General features: G+C 41.4%; 1 protein-coding gene across 1 annotated transcript in view; it reads right to left on the reverse strand.

Annotated features, from left to right (window-relative positions):
- Window positions 1–8,480: 8,480 nt before the first annotated feature.
- GPR139 (G protein-coupled receptor 139) overlaps window positions 8,481–24,477 on the reverse strand; it is a 38,607-nt gene continuing 22,610 nt past the window's right edge. The window contains exon 2 of the mRNA XM_045871813.1: window positions 8,481–9,415. Coding sequence (XP_045727769.1) covers window positions 8,481–9,415 — 935 coding nt within the window. The remainder of the gene's footprint in view (window positions 9,416–24,477) is intronic.

Genomic DNA, 24,477 nt, shown 5'->3' on the forward strand with positions numbered 1-24,477 from the left:
AGTGCAGTGCTTCTCACATTTTATGTGTGTATGAATCACTTGGGATCTTGTTAAAATTCAGATTCTGGTTCAGCAGGTTGGGGTAGGGCCTGTGATTCCACAGTTCTTACAAACTCCCAGGTGATGCCGATGTGATGCTGCTCTTAGGTGGATCACGGTTAGAGGAGCAAGGCCTCAGTGGAGCTTGCTTTGTAAGAAATCTTATCTTAAATAGTTTCATAAAGTAAATAATACTATACCAGCTCCTTTTTTAATGAGAGGGGGCAAATATGTATCTTTATACATAAAATTTTCTTAACATGGGGCATCTGGGTGGCTCAGTCAGTTAAGCATCGGGCTCTTGATTTTGGTTCAGGTCAGGTTGTGAGATTGAGGCCCTCATCAGGCTCCATTGCTGGGCATGAAGTCTGCTTAAGAGTCTCTCTCTCCTCTCCCTCTTCCCCTTCCCCGCCTCTCTCCCTCTGTAAAAAAACAAAAAACCCAAACAACAACAACAACAAATGTTTTTTTCCTTAACAGATACTGCCTTTCTTGCTCAAATCTTAGTCATGATCAAATGATTTCAGCACCTTGGACAGATGCACAGGCAAGTGCTCTGAAGGACCAAGAGTTGAAATCTGTGTATAAGAGCATTTGTAAAACAATGTCATTGAAAATATTGAGGTTTGTTTTTAAAAGTATACACTTTTAGGGTGCCTGAGTGGCTCAGTCAGTTAAGTGGCTGCCTTCGGCTCAGGTTGTGGTCCCAGGGTCCTGGGATTGAGCCCCTAATTGGGCTCCCTGCACAGTGGGGAGCCTGCTTCTCTCTCTCCCTCTGTCTCCTGGCTTGTGCTCTCACTCTCTCTCTGTCAAATAAATAAATAAAATCTTTAGAAAAGTACATACTTCTGAAAGTTTTAAAAAGTATATATGTGTATGTTTTTGCCTTACCTGCCAGCAAAGTCTATATTTTTTCATCCACAATCTTGTGCGACTGATACTCTGTCAGATTTCATCAGACACATGGATTGGGTCATGAAATAGAACCATATGCTATCATGACCTGATGATTTCTGACTCTTCATTACTGGAATTAGAGGGTGCCTTTAGTCTAAATATCAACTTTGGATGATGAAAAGGCTAATAGGAACAAGCCGCTAATTCAGAAGAGAGAGTGTGGGATGTGAAGGAAAACATGTCAGGATGGCCTGAAGAAATGGCTCTTGGAACAACACTGGACTAGGCTTAAATACCAACTCATCAGTTACTCACTGTGACTTGGAGCAAGCTTAATTTAATCCCTGTGAAACTTAGTTTTCTTATCTGAAGAATGGAGGTAACAACACTCCTCTTCAAGAGTTGTTATGATGGTTTAGTGAGGTAAGAAGATCACATTAATTTCTTACTTAAAATTATTCAGTGGCTTTCCACCAAGTTCCTTACCAGGCCCCACAGAACTCTACATGATTCTGCTCCTGCTTGCCCCTCCATGACTTGTTCCATATCACTCTTCCCCTGGATTACTGTGTATACACTATGTACTGTATTGTACCATGAGCACTCAAGGTTGTTATCATTTCAGGGTCTTTGTACTTTCTGGTTCCTTTACCTGAAATACTCTTTGTTGGCTATTTCCTTTTAATTTGGGATCCAGTTCTGTTGCCACCTTCTCAAAAAGACCTTCCCTGACTCACTTATCTAATGTTCTTTCTGCCTGACCCTAATCACTTACTATTATTTATTTCCTAGCACTTACCACTACCTGAAATTATCTTATTTGCTTTCTCGTGTATTGTCTCTCCCACTGGAATGTAAGTACCACAAAGGCAGAAGCCCTATATGTTTTGCTTACTAATGAATCACTATGCCTAGAATAGATCTTGGCACATAATATATTTCAACACATATTAGTCAAATAAATGAACGACCATAGGAGTGCCTGGGACACAGTGGTTGCTAAGTGAGCGCCTAACCTCATCATTTCTGTCATACCATGTTCATGTTGACATCCGAAGATGCTAAGGATTAATGAATGAAAATTCTAACTATGACGGTTGGAAAGCAAGCTTGTGAAGATCAACAGTACATGTTTCTGGGTATGTGCCAGAAAATCATTAGAAGGAGGACCTACCAACATCTAGGTTATGTGACCTTGGGCAAGGCAATCTCTTGGGCTTTAATTTCTTTCTTTCTTTCTTTCTTTCTTTCTTTCTTTCTTTCTTTCTTTCTTTCTTTTCTTTCTTTTCTTTCTTTTCTTTCTTTTCTTTCTTTTCTTTCTTTTCTTTTCTTTCTTTTCTTTCTTTTCTTTCTTTTCTTTCTTTTCTTTCTTTTCTTTCTTTCTTTCTTTCTTTCTTTCTTTCTTTCTTTCTTTCTTTCTTTCTTTCTTTCTTTCTTTCTTTTTCTCTCTCTCTCTCTCCCTCCCTCCCTCCCTCCCTCCCTCCCTTCCTCCCTTCCTTCCTTCCTCCCTCCCTCTTCTCCCTCCCTCCCCCCCTTACCCCTTTCCTCCCTCCCCCCCTTCCTTCCTTCTTTCCTCTCTTCCTTCCTTCCTTCCTTCCTTGATATTTGAGTGGAATAACCTCTAAGATCCTCTCCAGCAGTCAGTGATAGTAAAATAAGAATCCAAGCTTTGCTCGTTATTCTGCAATTGCTGCTTGTCACACTTTACCCTTGATCTATTTTGTACTGTTTTGTGCCTTGAGGCCTGGTCACTATGGACCTCATCACCCGCACTGCCTTCCTGGCTGACTTCTGTTTGAGCTCTGCAAGTGGGGGCATCAGCATGATATCGGAGGGAGGGAAAAGACATTGGGGATCCTCCACTTCCTCTCTGGGATCACATCTCTGGCAGTGGTGTGTCACTGCTTGCTGGAAGGCCTCTCCTCCAAAGCTTTGCCCACACTGAGCTGTACTAACGCTATTTTTTCCTGTTATTCCATCAGGCGTAGAGAAGTAAGGCTTCCTATTATTTCTAGTTCCTAGGTATCTCAGTTGCTCTTGTTGGTTCCTTTAATCTTGCTGAGACCATTTAAAAAAAATCTCTTGGTTAAAGGCTTTTCATTGAAACCATCTGAGTGAGATTTGCTCCCCTCCAGGACTCTGATGTAAAGTCCATTTGGAAATATACCCAGAGAAGCAGATGCTAAGAACTCCATTTGTGGAGTGTATAGACATCACTATGAAGACTTCCCCTTTGGGTTTGATCTGGATCTCTCATAATTGAGTTTAAGTCTCACATGCTTTTGTTTCTTCTCCAGTAGAGAGAAATACTGTGTTATTGCCATTCAATAGGTAACAAAGCTCTGTGGACATAGTAAACTCCTCATGTGGAGAGTTGATGAGAAGGAATCTCTTCACTGTAGCTCTGTTTTGCTCCTGTTTAATCAGAAAAGTTTTCTTTTTCAGGCATGACAGTGACACATTTTCCCAATAAACCTGGGAAATTCACAGTATCTATTTATCCCAGTAGACATGAGTCTCTTATCCCTCTTGTTGTGTCTGGCAAGTGCATGGATTAATTGCACACCCTCCGTAGAGGCTGAGCCATCACATTTAGCTGAGTGCACTAATAAAAGGATTATTATTTAGCAGTTCAACCTTCATCAACTCATTTTTATCCCGCCTTCCTGAGTTGGTGAACAAAATTAATGAGGATGCTGTGGCCATGCCTTACAGCTTCTGCTTGCCACCTTCTCAGCAAATTTCTTGCTTTTCTGTACTTCCCTCTCAACTTGTAAGTTACTTTCATTCTCCAAGTTGATGCAAAGATAGATTGTGACAATAGTTTGTGGGTGGCTGTCAGAATGAATGGTGGTTTGTGTGGAAAATGCATAGCTAGTTTAAGAGCTATGGTTAGGATTCCAGAGAGTCAACTTAAAAAAAATTCTGCCTCAGGGAAAGGTCAAGCCAAGTGTTTTAATTATGATGCTGTTATAATATATCTCATGCTTGGATGACCTGGGTTTGAAAGGTTGGAAAACTATGCAGTATACTCAGGTCAAAAAAGGGCACAAAATAATGTGATCTTTGGTGGAGGGGAGAGGAGTCAGAATCTTGCAGAGAAGGCAATGAGGTAAAGTGGAAAGCATGAAGTGTTTAGTGACTACTCTGAACAAAATCATTAACCTCTTTTGGCCTAGTATCCTTACCTGTAAAATGATGTGCAACTGGAAGCTCTTTCTAGCTCTACCATTAATAATCACCCCATGAGGAATGTATTGGAATTACTATTAGCCCTATTTTATGGAGAAGAAATTGAGACTCAGAGGGATTGAGAACATTGCCCAAGGCCACACAGCTAGGAAGTGGCATAGCCAGCAAAGTTATAGCCTGGCATAACTGACTCCAGACCTTGATTTCCTGACTTTGAGAGCCTCTATTTACCTTGCACGCAACTGGAAAAAATTAAATTTTGTACCATTTTCTATCTGAGGACAGTCTTTCAGAGATCTTAAAGGAATTGTTAAAGGCCACCCATCTAGTAAATGGGGGAGCTGGGACATGCCCATTGTCTGGCTTTAACATCCAAGCTATTATAACGTATGAAAACACTTAAGTGTCCATTAATAGGTGAATGGGTGAAGAAAATGTGGTGTATATACACAATGGAATGCTATTCAGCCATAAAAAAGAATGAAATCTTGCCATTTGCAACAACACAGATGAACCTTGAGGGCTTTACTCGAAGTGAAATAAGTCAGACAGAGAAATGACAAATACTGCATGATCTCATTTGTATGTGGAATTAAAAAACAAAAACAAAACAAAAACAAAGCTCTGATACAGGAAACAAATTGTTGGTTGCCAGAGGTGGGGGACGAAGGTGGGAAAAATGGGTGAAGGGGGTCAAAAGATACAAACTTCCAGTTACAAATAAGTTATGAAAAAAAAAAAAGTCCAAGCTCTTAGCCATTATGCTAGTTCTCCACTTATGATTATAGCCATCACTGTCGCGAAGACATGTAGAGGATGAAGTCAGAAGAGAATTCAGATTTATACCCAGTAAACTTTACCTTATTAGGATTATAGGAAGCAGAGTTCAGTAGTCTTAAATTCTGAAATATATCTGGCTAACTAAGGGACAGGTGGGACTCAGGTCTCATTCTAGTACCAGCATAAAGTATAAGGAAAATGCTCATTTAAAAATTTTTAGTCTGAGTTCTGCCATAGCTTGAACATATATGCAAATTCCAAACACCAAGAGTGCACCATGTTAGAGTTTATTATAATACAAACAAGTTCAAACACAATATGTTATCTAATTAAGAAAATATGAACATTTACTATTCTTCTATGGTAACATTCTATTCCATTCTTTGAACTGGAATAGCCAACATTATAGTCTTTAATTCACTTCAGATAGGCCCCTCATGTTGGACCAGTAGGCACCAACTGTGCAAAATAATCTTCCACTTGCAGAATGTTTGCAAAATGGAAGTTCATACCTACTTGTGGTCTTTTATGGTTTGTCTGTCATGCTCCTCATTTCTTTCCCCATGAGACAGTTCAGTGCTTGAGCTGTCCATTAAAAAGCATGTACATGTGTAGGTAGCATCACTGCATGTCCAGCCAAGGACACAAACCACACAAGAGAGATGCTAGTTAACAGTCCTTCACAAAAAACCTGATATAAGGCAATTGCTTAAATGCCATCAACAGCAGCTGTTTACAAGATAGGCTTCAAAATTCAAGGCTCTGTTTCCAAAACTGGCCTGAAAGAAAAGGCTTAAAAGTTTTTTTTTTTTTTATTTAAACCTTATCATTATTGTCCACAAGTTTTACTATAAATAATAATAAATTAAAAGTCCATAGATTATCTGAAATAAAGTTTAGGACATATGTATCAACCTAACCCAGTGGGCACTCTTATGCATTTTAACCAGAAGACAACTCATTGAAATGCCTTCAAGAATCAGACCTCTTTTAATATTATTTCTCAAAATATAAAATATAGTCAGAAGGAAAAAAGATCACAATACTACTTGGTACGGCCTCTATTGGTAAGAGAAGTAATAAATGAGTGTATGAGGAAAACATTCCAAATGCACACCCAGTTTTTTTACTTTTTAAACATCAACAATTTTTACATACAATAAAAAATGTGGAGCAGAGAGCACTGAGACCCACACACATATTTTCCATCTTGCATACATTCTTAAAGAGGAATTGCTTAATCATTATAGCTATTGCACTGTGACTCATCCACATATAGCTCAAATTAGCATTTTTTGAGCTATGTGTTTAAAAAATAAATATATATTCGGTGTAGGTAGCCTTTGGTCAATGTTCATTCATAAGGGGGTCTGGTGGAATCGCATCATACACACATTTAATGAACACGACATACTCAGACTACACGTGCTTGGCAAAAAAGAAACAGAAAGAAATGCAATTTAAAGGATGTGGAGGAGTCTGCCCACCATTCCACTGGATGCACATATGCCCTGGGGATAGTGTGACATAGGACATACTAACCTCCTTGTCCCTCAAACAATTTCCATGAACCTCTTCTAATGGGAGCATTTTGCTGTACCAGTGTGATCTTAATGTTCTCATTAATATAGTCCCTAAGTGCACACCAACTTTGTCTTGTCCTTGATCTAGGTAATCTGTTCTATTGCTGGAGAAAAACTTCACTGAGTTAGATTTTATAAGGGATAGAAGGTGGTCTCCAACATGGCTCCTTCCTGATGACTTTGCAGAGGTAACTTTGGCTCTGCCAGATTTTTTTCTTTTGCACTGACTTAGAATCTAATCTTTGGGTAAGATGAGACTCTACTGCAATCATCTAAAAGGAGTAGGAATTAGGATCATCAGGACTACCATAACCTAAAATTATATTGAATTAGTATTGAGGGCATTGACTAAAGTTTAGGGCATGTGTTGCACAGAGGCCTTTTCTACCACACTCATTTATTGCAAATTCCCTTAAAAAGGGTAGACATGCCTTCCAATTTAGGACTAAAAATGTAGTAAGAATCCAACCTGGGGAACCAAGTGTTCCAGGAGGACTGTCTGCTTTTTGTTTGGTCACCAAAAATATCATAAAATTCCAAAATCATTTTGGGAGATTTCTTCCAAAACAGGAAAAATACTGGGAACCTGGAAGAGAAATTTTTAAAAAGGCTAAGTAAGAGGAACTCCAGCATGGGTTTCCTTTTTAAAACATATCACAGGATACATAAAAGCCTACTATAATCAAGCATGTGTCTGCATGTGTGTGTGCACACATGAGTGGTAAATCCCAGGGAAGCCCCTATTAATTACATTGTAGAGCTGTTCTTGCCTTGGATAGGCAAAGGGAGAACAAATAAATAGATTCATATTTTATCATTTTGCAAAAGATCTGGATTAAATAGCTTCACTGAAAGCTGGAACCACCCTTTTGAGCCATATGCATCAAAGGGCAGACAAGCAAACAACATGGGCACCTTTCCATGTCAATTGTATCTGCCTTTGTGGCTGAATAGCAATGCCAGCTAGACTGTGGGGCAGAACGGAGAATGCCTCCCTTCACACCTGGAGAGCTATAGTTCCTGACCCTTAAAAATTAAATCCTGTTTGGAAGTCACTTCAAATAAAACAATTTGGTGAGGGCTTCAGCAAGCAAGGAGGCAGGGTTGGCAACTCTACATGTAAAGCGCTTCTCCAGGAAGCTTGAGTGGTACCGCAATAAGAAAGCTCTTCTGATTAAAGGGATCATACACAGCTGACACAGGGATGGATCGGAACAATGGCAAGAGTGGGCTTATTTTTTTGTTTTTCTGGGCTCAAGAGATCCTCCTTTCCCCCCACGCACCAGGCGGGGTCTTTATTTTGGAGGAGATAGATAAAATCTATACATAATGGCGAATAGAAAGACTGCATTTTAGACCCAGGTCTGAGGGTCGTAGTTACGTTGATTTGGAGCCTTTCCAAAGAAGCTCTGGCCAGAGTTTGGATGGGATTAATACTCCCTTGTCCCCACAGTGTCATTCTGTAGTTCAGGGTTCCAGGGCCACTTCAAGACCACAACCTTCTCTAAGACAAAGGGCACCTTGGAAAAATCCCAAATTGGTCAGCATTGTTAGCTGCTGGGGATGGCACAGGGAAGCGATGGTTGACCTCAGCTCTTGGAAGAAGAGTGTGGAATCAGCTACCTGCTACTGTGGCTTGGTGCGTCACATAAATGAGTGGTTCCCAATAGTGGTTCCACTGTAGATGATGCCAAGGCAAAGTCGTAGACTGTTTATTATGTGTCCTCACTGGCCACAGGATGAAGACACAACCTTCAAAGGTATCTTCAAACTGGTAGGAACTTTTGCTGTCAAGTGACATTGTGAAAATGAATGCATAAATGAAAACAAGATTGATGCTTTTCTTTCTTCTCTTCCATCTTTTCTCATCTACCAGTCTGAGAGTTGCTCGGTCCATGGAGACAGGAAATCAGGTTAGCACTCTTAAGTGGGCTACCCTCCCATCTGGAAATAGATTAGACAGAGGCACTAGGTGCCAAGCCTATGGGGTCATGGGGATACTTTTATAGGTTTTCCATTTTTGTCATACTGGTAGACCAGCATCTTGATACAGTGTGAGTTGGCCGGCGAGATCCAGGGGCTACTTGTTATGGAAAAGTTATGGTTGGTGTAAAACTGTACAGGTTGCTTCTGGCACTTGAAGAAGGCCTTGAGTGTGGCAGCCGCCATTGTGCGGAACCTCTTGCTGATGAAGCAGTAGAGGAAGAAGTTGATGGCTGTGTTCAGGAGGGCCAGCATGTTGGAAATGTCGGACATGATGTGCACCAGCCAGCGGTTTTGGATGGGCGCCCCATAGAGGTGGTAGAGAATCATGATGATGCGGGGGGCCCAGAGTGTGGCAAAGATGGAGGTAATGGTGAACAAGATGGCAGTGGTTTTCCCTGTAGAGTAGCCACGCAGGCGAAAATTGCTTTTCCTCCTGAGCTTGTACACAATGATTGAGTTCAAGATGAAGAAGATAGAGCAGGGCACCAAGTACACAGTGAAGCAGTGAATCCAGATAAGGACATGATGCATGGAGGTGCTGATGTAGTCTTCAGTCCAGATGTTGGGCCACCAGTAGTAGGGGATGCTGGTCAGGAAGCAGGTGATGTAAACACTTACAATGACTTTCCTGGTGCGGGCTGGGTAGGAGACCGTGTGGTACTTGAGTGGGTGGCAGACGGCTATATAACGGTCAATGGTTAATGGAACAGTAATCCAAATGGAGGTGTGGATGGATGAGAATTCCAGCACTTCTATGATCTTATTGGCCACCTGAGGCAACTGCATGTTCAAGATGAAATCTTCCAATAGGAAGTCCACAAACACAATGAAAAAGAGGACCAAGATATCAGCAGCAGCAAGTGCCAAGAGATAGTTGTAGGAGGACTTCTGTCTTCTAGCTACCAGCTGAGAGAGGATGATCACTGTCAGGATATTTGCTGTGGAGAGAAGAGAATCTGGTTTATCTCTGAAATGAGATGACTTTATTGGCTACTATGGGGCCATAGGCATACATTCATGGGCACTCTCATGGCAGCCAAAGGGACCGAACCAATGCTTTTGAGGAACAATCTCTGCACTACAAATTGTGTCTCATACAGACATCTGGATACTATTTTGACAAAATTCTATGCTCATATTGTAGTTTATTTATTCCTCACACAATCATTGGAGGTGGTGCTGCCATTGTCCTAACTTCAGAAATGAAACTGGGGCACAGAGGGCTTAAGGAACTCAGAGTCACACACTTAGTAAGTGCTGGTGACAGGAACCAAACCTAGATCCCCTAATCCCAAATCCTATGCTCTTTCTTTTGTCCAAGTGCATGCAGGAAAATACGGGGTGGGATGGCTTTCCCTTCTTCATGTGTTCAGGAAGGAGACTGACCTCTTAAGAACCTTTTTGCAACCTGGATTTTAGGACCTTTCCTTTTTACATAGATTTAGTATTGAAGGCGTGGAGAAGATCGTGACCTTCAGATTAGTTTAAAGATAAATTCTATTTATTTTAGAGTAGGTGCAGATGGTCCCTGATTTATGATGGTTCGACTTACGATTTTCTGATTTTACTATGGTACAAAAGCTATAGGCATTCAGTAGAAACTGTACTTGGGATTTTTAATTTGGATCTTTTCCCAGGCTGGCGATATGCGTTACGATACTGTCTTGTTATGCTGGGCAACAGCAGCAAGCCAGAGCTCCCAGTCAATCACGTGATCACGAGCACTTAAAACTGACACAACTTACAGCTATCTGTACCTGTATGACCATCCTGTTTTTCACTTTCAGTACAGCATTCAATAAATTACATGAGACACTCAACACTTTATTATAAAATAGGTTTTGTGTTAGATGATTTTTCCCAACTGTAGGCTAATATAAGTGTTCTGAGCATGTTTAAGGTAGGCTAGGCTAAACTATGATGTTCGGTAGGTTAGGTGTATTAAATGCATTTTCAACTTATGATGGGTTTATCAGGATGTAACCCCATCATAAATCGAGGAAGAGTTGTAGTCCACAATATGGTGCATTATTAAAAATAATAGAGAGAAGTTAATTTCCCTTCTTGTTGTCCAATCCCCCAAGTACCCCTCCCACAGGGCCATCACAGTAATAAATAGTTTGTCTTTATACATGTCTATATAATGCATGTATATAGTTTTTGAATAAACAGTAGCAGTTATTTTTTTGGCCAATTTGTTTTGACAATGTATGCATATAATTTCTTTTTTTTTTAAGTTTTTATTTATTTAAATAATCTGTATACCCAGTGTGTGGCTTGAACTCATGACTCTGTGTTCAAGAGTCACACACTCTTCAGACTGAGCCAGCCAAGCGCCCCTGAAAATGCATGCATATAATTTCTGATCAATTTTAAAAACAAATGTCTCTCTGAATTAGACACATCTGGAAAGTCTTTAGGGACTCATTCTTTTTTTTTTTTTTTTTAAGATTTTATTTATTTATTTGACAGAGACAGACATAGTGAGAGAGGGAACACAAGCAGGGGGAGTGGGAGAGGGAGAAGCAGGCTTCCCGCCGAGCAGGGAGCCCGATGTGGGGCTCGATTCCAGGAGCCTGGGATCATGACCTGAGCCAAAGGCAGACGCTTAAGGACTGAGCCACCCAGGCGCCCCATTAGGGACTCATTCTAAAATGATATTCTGATGGGTAATATCTAGAAGTGATTCTTCACATTTAATTTCATTCATTTTCACAGTCAACACTGTTAATCCTATTTTGCAAAATTCTCAGAGAATTTATATCCCTTTTCTGAAGTCCAGTGACAGAGCTGGCATCTGGATCTCCCTTTCTCAATCTCACCTTTTAAAATACTATACAAAAAAAAAAAATATTATACACTAGTTCATTTATAAAATTGTACTGTAACATACACATCCTGGGACCACTCATCACTTGGATTAAATAAATTTTAACATTTTGCCATATTTGCTTCAGTTATTTTTTAATTTAATTTAATTTTTTGAGAGAGAGAGCATGAGCGGGGTAGGGCAGAGGGAGAGGGAGAGAGAGAATCTTAAGCAGGCTCCAGGGCAGAGCCTGATGCAGGGCTTGATCTCATGACCCTGAGATCATGACAAAATCAAGAGTCAGATGCTTAACCAACTGAGGCACACGGGTGCCATCTTTTCACTCTCTCTTTTTTTTTAAAGATTTTATTTATTTATTTTTTAGAGAGCGAGCGAGAGAGAAACAGCATGAGAGGGGAGAGGGTCAGAGGGAGAAGCAGGCTCCCCGCTGAGCCGGGAGCCCGATGCGGGACTCGATCCCAGGACCCTGGGATCATGACCTGAGCCGAAGGCAGACGCTTAACCATCTGAGCCACCCAGGTGCCCCTTTTCACTCTCTTAATAGTGTCCTTTGTTGTAAAATTTTAAAAATTTGATGAGGAACGTTTTATCTATTTTTTTTTTTAAAAAGAACTGACAGTACACAACTGAAGTCCTCTTTGAAATTGCCCCAAGCCCATTCTTTCCCCTCCCTTCTTCTTTCTTTCCCTAGAGGCAACCACTGTGCTGTAATCTTCAGGGCCCCATTTACATACCCTTACTTTATAGTGAACCGTCCATTCTACATCCTGCTTTTTCCACTCAGCATTATGTTTTTGAGACCTATTTTGTTGATACACGTAGCTCTCATTCACTCAGTTTAACGACTTTATAGCATTCCGTTGTATAAACTTACTATAATTTATCTTCATATATACATACATAGAGATATATCTATACATATACACACGTCTCTATATATTTCTATATACACGCTTATTATATAGACACATATACACATATATATATGTCTATATGTATATATACACATATTGGGTAGATGTGTGTGTGTGTGTGTGTGTGTATGAAACAGTGTACATTTAGATTGGTTCCAAGGTTTTGCTATTAAAAACTGCTGTAGTTAACAACTTGATAGGACTCTCCATGAAAAGTATTTATATGTGAGAGTTTCTCTTGGGTAGTATGTATGTAGAAGTATATTTATTATGTTCTAGAGTATGTGCATCTTTATCTTTACCAGATTCAGCTGAATTGCTCTGTAAAGTGGTTTTACTAATTCACACTCCCAACAGCAGAGTATGAGATTCCAGTTGCTCCATATCCTCTCAGTATTTGCTACTGTCAGTTTTTTTGTTTTTGTTTTACGTCTGTGCTATTCTTGCTCTTGTTCAAGGCACTTTGAAATAACATTTTGAAGTGGTGAAGATTTAAGGTACTGATTATATTAATTAGCCAGGATGCAAACCCAGGACCAACACCCATGCTCTAAACCACTCTACAATATTGATAATTCAAGTAGGGGTGGGGGTACCATGCAGGTATATTACACTGTATGCAAAAGAGAAAAATAACGAGTGAATTCTACTTTAAGTCACTCTTAAGAAAAGACATCTCATTAAAGCAAGTTCTTTGTATTTGTAAACCTGAAATTTCAAAAGTTTATTCATGCATTCAGCATTGTTTTTATGCATTGACTATGAGCTATGCTCTGGGAGGGGATGTTGAACAAAATATACATGAATGGTCTTGCCTTCATGGAGCTTAGAATCTTTTAGGCAAGAAAAATGTCAACTGAAGAGCCACAGCAGAAAATGTATAATTGAAAGCTGTAAGTGCTATTAGTGGTCAATAAAAGGTTTGTTGAGGAAATGATGTTCAAGGTGAAATTTGGAGAACCGGTAGAAAGTAAATAGATAAAAAGGGTGGGAGTAAAAAGTGTGTTTCAGGCAAGGGAAACAGCATATGCAAAGGCCCTGAAGTGAGGAAAGCATGAAGAGTTGGGTTTCTAAGGAGTGCTTATATTGATTTTCTACTTGCTCTCTCTATACTTTTGCATTTATAGCTCTCTTTTATTAAACAGTCTTGCTATGTTCTGTTGAAAAGTATTCCAAAATGTTTTATTCATTTAGAAATCTTTTCAAAAAGTATTTAGCATTTACCTTCTGTGTGCCCATGTAGAAACAAATTGGTATTACACTCATTTAGAATCTCCACTCAAAGTATAGAAAAACACACAAGTAGCTAAGTATTAAAGAGATAAATGAGAACACACATAGTGATACAAGAGGGACTGGTGAACACATACAGAATGAAGGGTAAAGGATTTGGAAGAAGGTGTGGGTCAAAAGTCTGGCTACTTTGATCTAATCATACACAGAGCTTCATAAAAAGAAGCTGTGAAATATTTCAGGTGTGATGCTTACCCATCAAAGCTAAAAGCATCAGGACTCAGGATTAAGTGTGTGGAGTCTGGTGCTGGGCTGCTGGGGTTTCATCCTAGTTCTACTACTTCCTGGCTTTTTGGCTTTGGGCAGATTTATTCGATCTGTCTGCACTTCAGTTTTCTTCTTTATAAAATGGGTTAATAAGAATGTCTGCCTCAGAGGGTTGTGTTGAGAATCAAGTGAGATAATTTTTATAAAGTGGTTAGAACAATGCCTGGCATGTGGTAAGTTCTCAGTGAATACTAGCTCTTGACTGAGGGTCCACTCATTCAGCAAATGTTAACAGAGCATTTACTATGTGCCAGGCACTGTATGATGTGCTGGAGACGCAAGGATTAACAAAATGTACAAGTTCCCTTTTATCATGGGGCTTATTGTGCGGTGGGAGAGACAGACAATAAGCAAATATAAAAATGTACAAGAGAATTTCAGACAGCGATACTATCCAGAATAAAACCCAGGGATGAGACAAATTGATGGGAGATTATTTTTTAGATTGGAAAGTGACATTTGAGTTCAATTAAGGATGAGAAGAAGGGATCTGCCACAGAGAGATCTGTGGGAAAAGAATTCTAGGCAGTGGGGGCCCTGAGGTGGGAGTAAGCATGGTATTCGTGGAACAGAAAAAAGGCTTCTTATCAGTCCTATTATCATCCCCATTTGATAGATGAGGAAACTGAGGATTAGATTTTTGGTAATTTGCCCAAAGCCACATACTGAGTAAGTTGGGGAGCCAGAAGGTGACTGTAGTTCTGTCTGACGTTATGGTATATCAAGTTCTGCGTTGTTTATTTTTGGTCATAGGAAAGACTTCTCAGCTGGAGGAAAGTGATTCCTGTTTCCTTGGTTGCCTCTGACTTAGAAAAGTACTGTCATTTCTCCCTCATGTCCCTGCTGTACCCGCCAGCCTGTAAGGAGGCAGGAATGGATAAATGCTGGATATATTCTTCAGGGAATGACTCTTCACCACTGTCTCTTACTTCCTGGTTGAATGCTATTTGAAGTGTGGTGCTAAAAATTCTCCATATCCAAACTCTTTAAAAATATTTCAGCCCCATCTAATTAATGCTTTAAGTCAGGCAAGTCATCATCTCCAAACTAAATTGCTGTATTCATATTTGACATTTTCTTAAGTTTCTAGTAATTGCCTCTCTTGAGAAACTAACCTGCAGACACTAAACTAACCCATTTCTTTTGTACAGTTAGATTTGCCCCCAAGGCAACATCAGGCACACTTAGGAGATCCTTGGGATGAGAGAACATGTGTGTGGAGCCACACAGACCTAGAGGGGAATGGAACGATGCCTGTGTATTGATTTTCTGAAAAAGAAATGAGAAGGTAGAGTTAGGTTTGACATTTGCTGTAATTACCTATATCAAAAAATCCCTTCATTTCCACCCAGGCGCATTTTCCCCCAAAGAAAAGGAGTGGTGTTGACAGGGTCTGTGTGTATTTATAATGGGTGAAAAAAAACCAAAGAAACCTAAGTCATCATCGTCTGAAATTCTTTTTCTCAGCTTTTCTCTCAAACTAACTGGCCCAAGTCTCTGTTGTGGAAACTCAAGCCCCAGTGAACTTCACAATCAAAATGTCAGTGCTTCTAAAAAGCAAATCCTTTCTGTCAATGGTGTCGCTGGACAGGTTTAAGCTCCTGGGTAATAGAAAGCCCATGTTTTGTGATTGCAAAGCTTCTTGGTTATATTCTTGGGGGAATTAATTTCCTGTAATTTGCAGCTTACTATGCTCAAACTTGAGAGGATTTGGGGAGTGGCTGAAAGAACAACACAGGTTTGGCTGTCAGACCCTACCACTGAACTATTTACTGTACAGAGTGAAAGGCTCAAGGTTTTCCAGAATTACTTTCTATGTCTGTGAGGACTACAAGGTCCCTGCAAGTTCCTTGGAAGAAGTAGCTGGAACAGAGCACTGACTGAGAGTTCTGAGTTTATCTCTCTTAGTTCTGCTATATTTCCTTTTTTTTTTGGTCTTTGAAAATTAGTTTTTTGGGGGGCGCCTGGGTGGCTCACTTGGTTAAGCATTTGCCTTCAGCTCAGGTCATGATCCTGGCGTCCTTCGATCCAGCCCCACATTGGGCTCCCTGTTCATTGGGGAGCCTGCTTCTCCCTCTCCCTCTGCCCCCGCCCCATGCTCTCTCTCGCTATCTCTGTCTCTCTCTCTCAAATAAATACATAACATCTTAAAAAAAAAAATTATTTTTTTCAATTACAAAGTAAAACACTTATAAAAATTAAAACATATCAGCATGTAATTATATTATTATTAGCTCACTTTTATTGAGCATTTACTTCTAAGTATCTTATACACAGTACCTCATTTAATCTTCATAACCACCTATGATGTTGGAACTGATTTGAGAGCATTGAGGCTCAGAGAGGTTAAGTAAGTTGTTTGAGGTCACACAGCAAACAAGTGGTGAGCCAGGACAGTAAACCAGGCTTTTTGCCTCCTGGGTTTTCTATATTTAACTACTACATTACACATCAGAAAGTAAAAGTCTGCCCAAATCTCATTTTCCAAAGATACTATAGTATCTAGTCTCATAGATGGCCCTTTAATGAACCACACCTCTGAGTATTCATGCCTTTGGGTAGTCTCCTCCCCTTGAATTGGAGCTGGTCCTATGATTTACTTCTGACCAATAGACTATGGCAGGAGTGACCCTATATGACCAGGTCATAAGTGGGCCTTCTGAATATGTGCTTTTGGGATGTTCCATCTTGGAACCCCAGCTATGAGAAGCCTAAGTCACATGGAAATGAGTAAGACTAGGTAGGGAGAGATAGGTAGGGGGCTATGTGATCAGGCTCACAGAAATCCCCAAAATGTGGAGGTGTGGGGAAACCATAGATAAGGGGACAAATCAGACCACCCTGTCCTAGGTGTGTGGGGTGGAGGACCACCCTGCCCTAGGCGTGTGGGGTGGGTCATGTGGGGTGGGTCATGTGGGGTGGGTGTCTTTATAAGATAATCACCTGTGACCAACAAAGAATAACCAGACCCTGAAAAGGAAGTAAGCCGTTGAGGGTGTTATCACTAGTCCTTGCTCAATGGTAATATCAGTAGAAATGTTAAAAGGATTTAAATTCCCCGGTTAGCTTTCTATAAAAGACCAACCCTAAAGGCCCTTGTTGGCAAACCTGTTGGGACCCCTCTCACTCTTGAGAGCTTTTTCTTTATTTTCACTTAATAAACTTCTATTGCTTTACTCACTCTCTGTTGTCTGCGAGATTCAGTCTTCCGACTCCGTGAGACAAGAACCTAGCTCTCCCACATCAGAAAGGCCATGTGCAGGACCCTGGTTGAAAGCCCTAGGTGATCTCATAGCCAAATCCAACATCAGTCACTCATGTGAGTGAGCCATCTTTGATGTCCAGCTCAATGGAACCCCCAAAGTGACTGTAGTTATTATAAATTATAATTAGTAATAATGGTTACTGCCACACAATGAGATCATACAATAAAACTGTTGTGCAAGTTGATTTTTTTTTCAATTAGAAATAAATCATGAATTTTTTCTCCTATCTCAGTAATATTCATGCAGTATTCACCAATGGCTGGACATTATGTATTTTATCTTATTTTTTAGCCACTACAGAACTTAAGCATCTTTTTATGTTCCTGTGGAATAAATTCTCAAAAGTAGAAATGCTGGTTTAAACGAAAATACATTTTTTCTCTCTTCCTCCCTCTCTCCCTCTTTTTCCTAAAGGTAGCTAAGAAAATTTGCAAAAAGGAAAAGAACTCAAGTTGAAGCTACAGAAGGATTTAGGTTAGATACCAAGAAGAACTTTTTGCTTGTAATGGCAGTTATGTGAACAGGAGCAGGCCTTGACACCACAGTTGCTCAGTTCATGAAGGTCTTCGGAAAAGGACAGAGAATGTCTTATCTGGGCTGATTAAATTCCTGAGGTTCCCTTCTGCAAATACTCTTTCTCTGCATCCTAAACTATGTTCTTGTGAATTTCACCCCATTCAGCCACCATCCCGGGTAACTTAAATGCATCTCTCCTTCTTACCGTTGCCTGTCTTTTGAGCTAGAAGAGTCAGCCCTCATGCCCTATAGAAGTACAAGGACCCCTAACATGGTAAGCAATTCCAGTGGTGTTATTTTAGCGGTTCCTTGGAGGTGCCCAAAGGACAGATTTCTAGGAGAAGCAATGTTTAAGCCTTCCAGGCAAGAAGTCAGCACTGCCCTTGTTTAGACCACCACGGGAGTGAGTGCAGACTGATTTGTGTGATGGACATTGCCTCTTGGAAGTTGTTATCTTCCTCACTGTTACCTGTCCCATTCTGGATCTCAGGGGGCAGAGGAAGAGGAAATAAAGCATGGTGCTGACAAGAATTGATGTTCAGTGTTTTTGGCCTTTGTGGATGGTACTAGAAGGTCTTCAGGAGGTTCTGCCCTGAGGGCTCCTAGGAGGGGAGCAGGGAAGGATTTCCCTGAGGGCAGCTTTCCCACCTTGTGGTTCCAACCTCAGGAACCACAGTGGGGTTATATATATATATAAAACTATAAGGGGATAACTACTAGCAGGCCAGTGGCCATCCTTGTTTCCTCATTGTTCCACTTGCCCCAGGGCAGAAGTTTGGGAATGCGAATGTCTTTCCTGCATTTGGTTATCAGGGGCACAAAACTGACTGTGGACTACTAAGGTGGAGGCCGGGTATTGTCTCCCCACACCATGGGATAGGCAGTCCCTTCCAGATTCCCGGGAGGGCTCTGAAAATCCCCCCCCCTTTTTGTCCTTTGCAGGCTGAACCTCACCCAAAATATCCAGATATGTAAGAACCTATCCTAGTTGGAAGAGGTTGGGAAGTGTAGTGGTTAATCTCTCTGAGCCTCAATTCCTGCATCTGAAATGGGCATCATAATAAATATACCCTCATGGGTTGTTATAAAGATATATAGAAATAATGTGTGTGAAATGCTTAGCATAGTTTTTGACACATAGTGAGCACTCAGTTTTACCTATTGTTACTTATTACACCTGGCCAGCTCAATTCAGCAGTTACTGATCTAGAGGCTAAGACCCTGTGTTGGAAGCAGAGATGAATCAGAATCTGAGCTCTCCAGGAATCCCAGAGAAGATTCTAGTTTCCCTCCATGGATCGTTTCAGGCACTAAACAACCCTGTCACCCTATCTGAAATCCTTCATTGCCTAATCCCTCCAGCTGCAGCTCTATTCCATCCGCTACCCCCTCCCTCACTTTGTTTCTTGGCTTGGTGGAGAAGGACGTTGGCCGTTACCTAAGGCCCTTAAGAGCCATTATTACAGGATGACTCTGTTGTCTCTTGCTTTCTCTGAAATAGCCTTTGTTCTTTTAAAATTTTAGTTTTTATTTTTATAGCTCTTTAATTTTCTTTGTAGCTTTACTGTCACGTTCTTCTCTTGTTATTTTTCTTGTGGAGACCCCTCTTTGTCACTACCTTTAGCACTGGAGTGGATTCTTTTCAAAGCTGGGGGCAGTATTTCCTCTCTTTCTAGGGTCTCATGCAAAGCGTGATTGCACAGCCTGAGTTAGGAATGGGAAAACACGGTTCAGCTTCAATCGATTGGTAGTGGCTGTTGTGTGCCCTATTGAAAAGGATTCTAAAGCCGTGCCTGGGCTTAGCAGTGCTGGCATGGATTAGTGATACCTGCCATGGTGGAACACATGCTGTGGATTTGCCTCGAGGGTCTCAGGCCCTGGATATGTGGTGCAGTCTTTTTCTTTTTAAGATTTATCTATTTTTGAGAGAGAGAGAAAGAGAGAGTGACGTGAGCAGGGGGAGGGGCAGAAGAAGAGAGAGAGAATCTCAAGCAGACTCTGTACTGAGCAGTGTAAGCACGGAGCCCGATGTGGGGCTCTATTGACGACCCTGAGATCATAACCTGAGCCCAAATCAAGAGCCAGCTGCCTAACCAACTGAGCCACCCAGGTACCCCATATGTGGGTGCAGTCTTACTGGTTTTCCCAGAACCTAACAAAGCAGTGGTTTCCATTGTAGACCAGAATGAGTTGAGACCTAGTAAGGCTGCCCATTGCAGATGAATAGTCAGCAAGAGCTAAGATGGTTGCCAGGGCAGTCTGACTCAAGGCAGTCTGGAAAAGTGAGTTCATGTATCTGGCTGGTCATCACATTCATCTGGGCCAATTGGTTGTCCTACTCTTGACTGAAAAATTACTTTTGCCTTTTTGACCAAGAGCAGTGTCATTGGGTAACCATGACAACTGCTAAATCTCAAGTTGGCCAATAGACTCAAAAAAGTTTCCAAACCATACTTCTTAGTGCCAAAGTTCATTTTCTTATGACTGCCATGCATTGAGCACCTACTGTAAGCCTGGTGGCTCTGTAGAGAGGAGGTGATTTTTTGTGATTCACTGATGAATAGTTTTACTTTAAAAGTTATGTGTTTAGTTTAAACGGTATTAGAGGAATGTTATTTAGGGTAGTGATAAAAACTTGCTTATAAAATAAGTTCAGTTTATTAAAAAATGAGTTGATTTAAAGAAAACTATAAGGGAATAACAGTGTAAGGAGAATGTAGGCTGTGGTCTCCATTTTACAAACGAGGAAACTGATAAAGAGATGGTTAGTCACCTGCTCAAGATGGCACAGCTGGTAAGTTGAAAAAGTATTTTGAAAGCACTCAGTGGTACCATCCTGGGTCAAGTTTCATACCAAGTGATGGATGTAGCTGTGTTTTCTGAGCTCTAGGGTTTGTCACAGAGACAGATGGGGGCACGGCTTGAGCTGTCTAACAAACGTATGGCACAAGAGTTACCGGAAAGGACAAGCACCTTTAAATCACAGGCGTGTATTTTGGAGTATGGAGGAGCTGGGTTAGCACCCACATCTGCTCCTTTCTAGCTGGCACTCTTGGGCAAGTAACACCAGGAGCTTCAGCTTCCTCCTCAGTAAAGTAGGGGTAAGAGTGGTGTCTGGTTTGGAGGGTTGTTGGGGGATCAGAAGAGGTCACATGCATAAAGCTCTTAGCACAGAGCCTGGCACAGGCAGAGCACACAGAAAGTGGCCCTGGTTAGTATGTGTGAGTGTGATGACCAGTCCTGCGAAGGTGATGAACTGAACTAGGCAAAGGCCTGATGACGTGGAGGAAGAAGCATGGGCAAGTCTAGGCAGGGGATTCTCCCAGTCTATTTCTGGAGGATGGGAGAACTGGCTCTAGAAAAGACCTGTGACTTATTCATACTCTGTCAATGAAAGTGTCCCTAACACTGCTGTCTGATATACATGTGAAAGTTGTTAATGTAGACTAGAGCCTAAAAGTTCTCATCACAAGGGGAAAAAAAAAAAAAATCCTTTTTTTTTTTTTTTTGCTTTCTTTTCTTATTCTGTTTGAGGTGATGGATGCTAAGTAAGCTTATTGTGGCTATGATTTCATAATATATGTAAGCCAAACCCTTATGCTCCACTCCTTAAATTTACATAGCCACGTAGGTCAATTATATCTTAATAAGACTGGGGAAAATGGTGACCTAGGCATCCCAGTTTTGTTAGGAGATGCCTCAGGCTTCCCTCAGGTTCTGACATAGACCCCTGTGTGCCCATGGAAAAGCCACTTCCTTTCTCAGGGTCTCAGTTTCCAGATCTGCAAAATGAGCCCGCTACCAGTAAAGCAATAATAACAAAGATAGTATCATAGCTCACATCTAGTGAAGGTGAGTGGTGGTTTAAGAGGCATGCAAGACAAGGAAGGGCTCTCCAGGGAGAGGGAGCTGCATGTGCAAAGGCAAAGAGGCATGAGAGAGGAAGACCCACCACCATTTTCTCAGGGCCCCTGACAGACATGAGTGCCTACTGTGTGTCAAGTCCTGAACCCCTTCTTTCATATCCATGAAGCAGTTTTCAGGTCTGTAATATCAAATATCACCTAATATTATAATATCTAAAATAAAATATATCACATAGGTTATATTAGAGCTGAGCACATTTATTAGTAACAGTTCCCTTAATCAAGCATCTACCATGTGCGGCTCACTTGTTAGAAGTTTTACATGCATTAAATGGAATCCTCACACGACATTAGGAGATAAGTACTCTTAATATCCCCATTATAGGGACAAGAATACTAAGGCTCAGTGGGCTAAGAAACTGGCCCAGTCAGACATCAAGTGTGTGCTGGACTCAGGATTCAAAAACAATTTATTAGACTTTAGAGCCCATTTGATGCACGTGCTTGTCCAGATGCTTCTGTAATTAGCTCTAGTGAACTGACCATTATATAGAAATAGGCCAGTTTGTTCTTTCTCTTTCTTTCCTTTTTTTTTTTTTTTTACATAGTGTGTATCAGCTGGCACTCTCCATTGCCCCTTCCAATATTGAATGATGCTCCCCACTGGCTAATTCTCCCTCATATTTGTCCTGGGTGCTCAGTTTGGGCCCACACTGCCCATCCCCTGACTTCCTGCTTGTGACTGCCTTGCATACAGGATGCTCATTTGTTTGTGCTGTTTTGTGGATCCAGGGTAATGGTCACTGGGTGCCAGGGGACTTACAGGAAGTCAGAGGCTTCCAGACTCTTCATCTGGAGTTCACTGGGGTGTCAGAGGCTAATTGTGGCTCTGCTCAGGTTGTCGCTGTTTGATTAAACATCTTGTGCTAAGCACCATCCATCTGCCTTCCAATAGCTGCCAGGGGTAGGTATTTTTAGCTTCGGGCAAATAGCTTATCAATTGTGCATACAAAACGCAGTCAACACAAAGCCTTCATTTTCCGTTGCCTGTCTTCTTCCATGCAGCAAGGACAAAGGAAGAATTAAATGAAGTTAGTCCTCACTTACTCATTCAACAAACATTCACTGAGCCACCCACCATGAACTAGGTGCTGTGCCAGACATGGGAGATGCAGCGATGTGGAAACACACAAGTGGATAAAGTCCACACGGAGCTTACAAATCTGTGTCGACCAAATAGAATTCTGTTCTGCTCTCTACTAGCTCTGTGGCCTTGGGTAAGTCACACATTTCTCTGGGCCTTCTTGCATTAAAATAGCATGTGCTGGGCATGTGCTATGTGCCATTCCCAGGGCTGAGGCTGCTGATGAGAGGAGGTAGGTTTCTCCTCCCTAGCAAGAGAGTCAGAAAGGTAAAGAGGTTGCATGACCAAGCAGCAAGTGTGAACGAGGCTGGTCTAGGCATTTTCTCCGGCCCATGGAGAGAGAGCAGCAACAAGGCCCACCACTGGGGCCAGGGAAGGCTGTACAGAGGCATGAAGGAGGAGACCAGGAAGACGGGAACTTCAACATGCAGGAATGGCATGAGCTAAGGAGGCAGGACTGTGGGCGGCACAGTCAAGAGCTAAGAACATAATAGATATAACAGATAAATTAAATAATTCTTCAGCCAATGATCCATGCTGTCTTTCTAGCCTGAAGGCTTCCCTTCTCAGGGACTACTTCCTAGGGACAGCTGGTTGCCCTGAAGCTGGCTGTGTATAAACGGCAGCAATTAGTTGGCGACTTTGTACCTCCAGCTGCTTTCCAGTATTAGGTGTGCATCAAGGGTCTCCAACTTAAAAAAAGGAAAGGCAGTAACATGGTATCAGGAAAAACCCAAATATTCACTAGTATATAGATTCCAGAGCGTGTTGCTATGATTAATCTCCTACATGCGGTTCCATTGCTATAAACATCAGTGGAGCTGACCACAACTGTAATGCCTGCCACTTTGACTTTGAGAGGCATTTCATGGGCTCCCAGAGTCATTCCAGAAAGACAAGGGCAAAGAGAACAGATTCTAGAGCCAGACCACTAGGGTTCAAACTAGCTTCTGCCACTTTTTAGATGTGCCATCCTGGGCAATTTACTTAACCTCTCTGTGCCTCAGTTTACTCATCTATGAAAAGAATGATGATATGGCACCTATCCCAGGCTTCTGTGAACATTGAATGAATATAGGAAAAATGCCTAGAATAGTGCATGGTACCATGCATGCTCTATAAATTTTACCATCATTACCATTAGACAGGTCAGAAATCTTGAAGAGCAGGAAGTGTTACTACTTTGCTTATTGTTGCTAATATATTTCTAACCTCTAACACAGTTTCTGGCATGCAGTAGCTGCTCAATAAATTTTCTGTTGAATGAATGACTACAGATATAGATTAACACAACATCATAGACATGCAGAAGTGCTGGTTAACAGTTTTGAATAGACTGGAAGATTACTAAGGGTTTACTGCAGAAAATGAGTCAGGCGATGCAGATCAATGGCAACTGGAAATTAATTTAGTGTTCAGTATGAGAGAGATCTTTTTGAGACTACCATTCTCCCCTGAAGAGGTTTTGTGCCAGAATCTTCCATGTGAATCCAGTTTAGTTCAACATAAATTTAGTGATGCCGGGGGCGCCTGGGTGGCTCAGTGGATTAAGCATCTGCCTTCGGCTCAGGTCATGATCCCAGGGTCCTGGGATCGAGCCCTGCATCGGGCTTCCTGCTCAGCGGGGAGCCTGCTTCTCCCTCTCCCACTCCCCTGCTTGTGTCCCTCTCTCACTGTGTCTCTCTCTGTCAAATGAATAAATAAAATATTCAAAAAAAAAATAAATTTAGTGATGCCCAACTATGTGCCAAGCCTGGAATAGGCTCTTGGGAGTATAAGACCCATTCCTTGGGCTCAGAGTGCTCCGAACTTACTGAATAAATCATTCCAAGGCCCCCTGGGGAGTCATTTTAAACTTGCTGCTCTCCCATCAATGGCTTTATGCGAGGGTTTGAAAACTCAAA

This window comes from Mirounga angustirostris, unplaced genomic scaffold (genome assembly GCF_029215605.1).
Source record: "Mirounga angustirostris isolate CCGP_5_RB_7025 unplaced genomic scaffold, mMirAng1.0.hap1 SCAF_5, whole genome shotgun sequence".
Classification (NCBI taxonomy): domain Eukaryota; kingdom Metazoa; phylum Chordata; class Mammalia; order Carnivora; family Phocidae; genus Mirounga; species Mirounga angustirostris.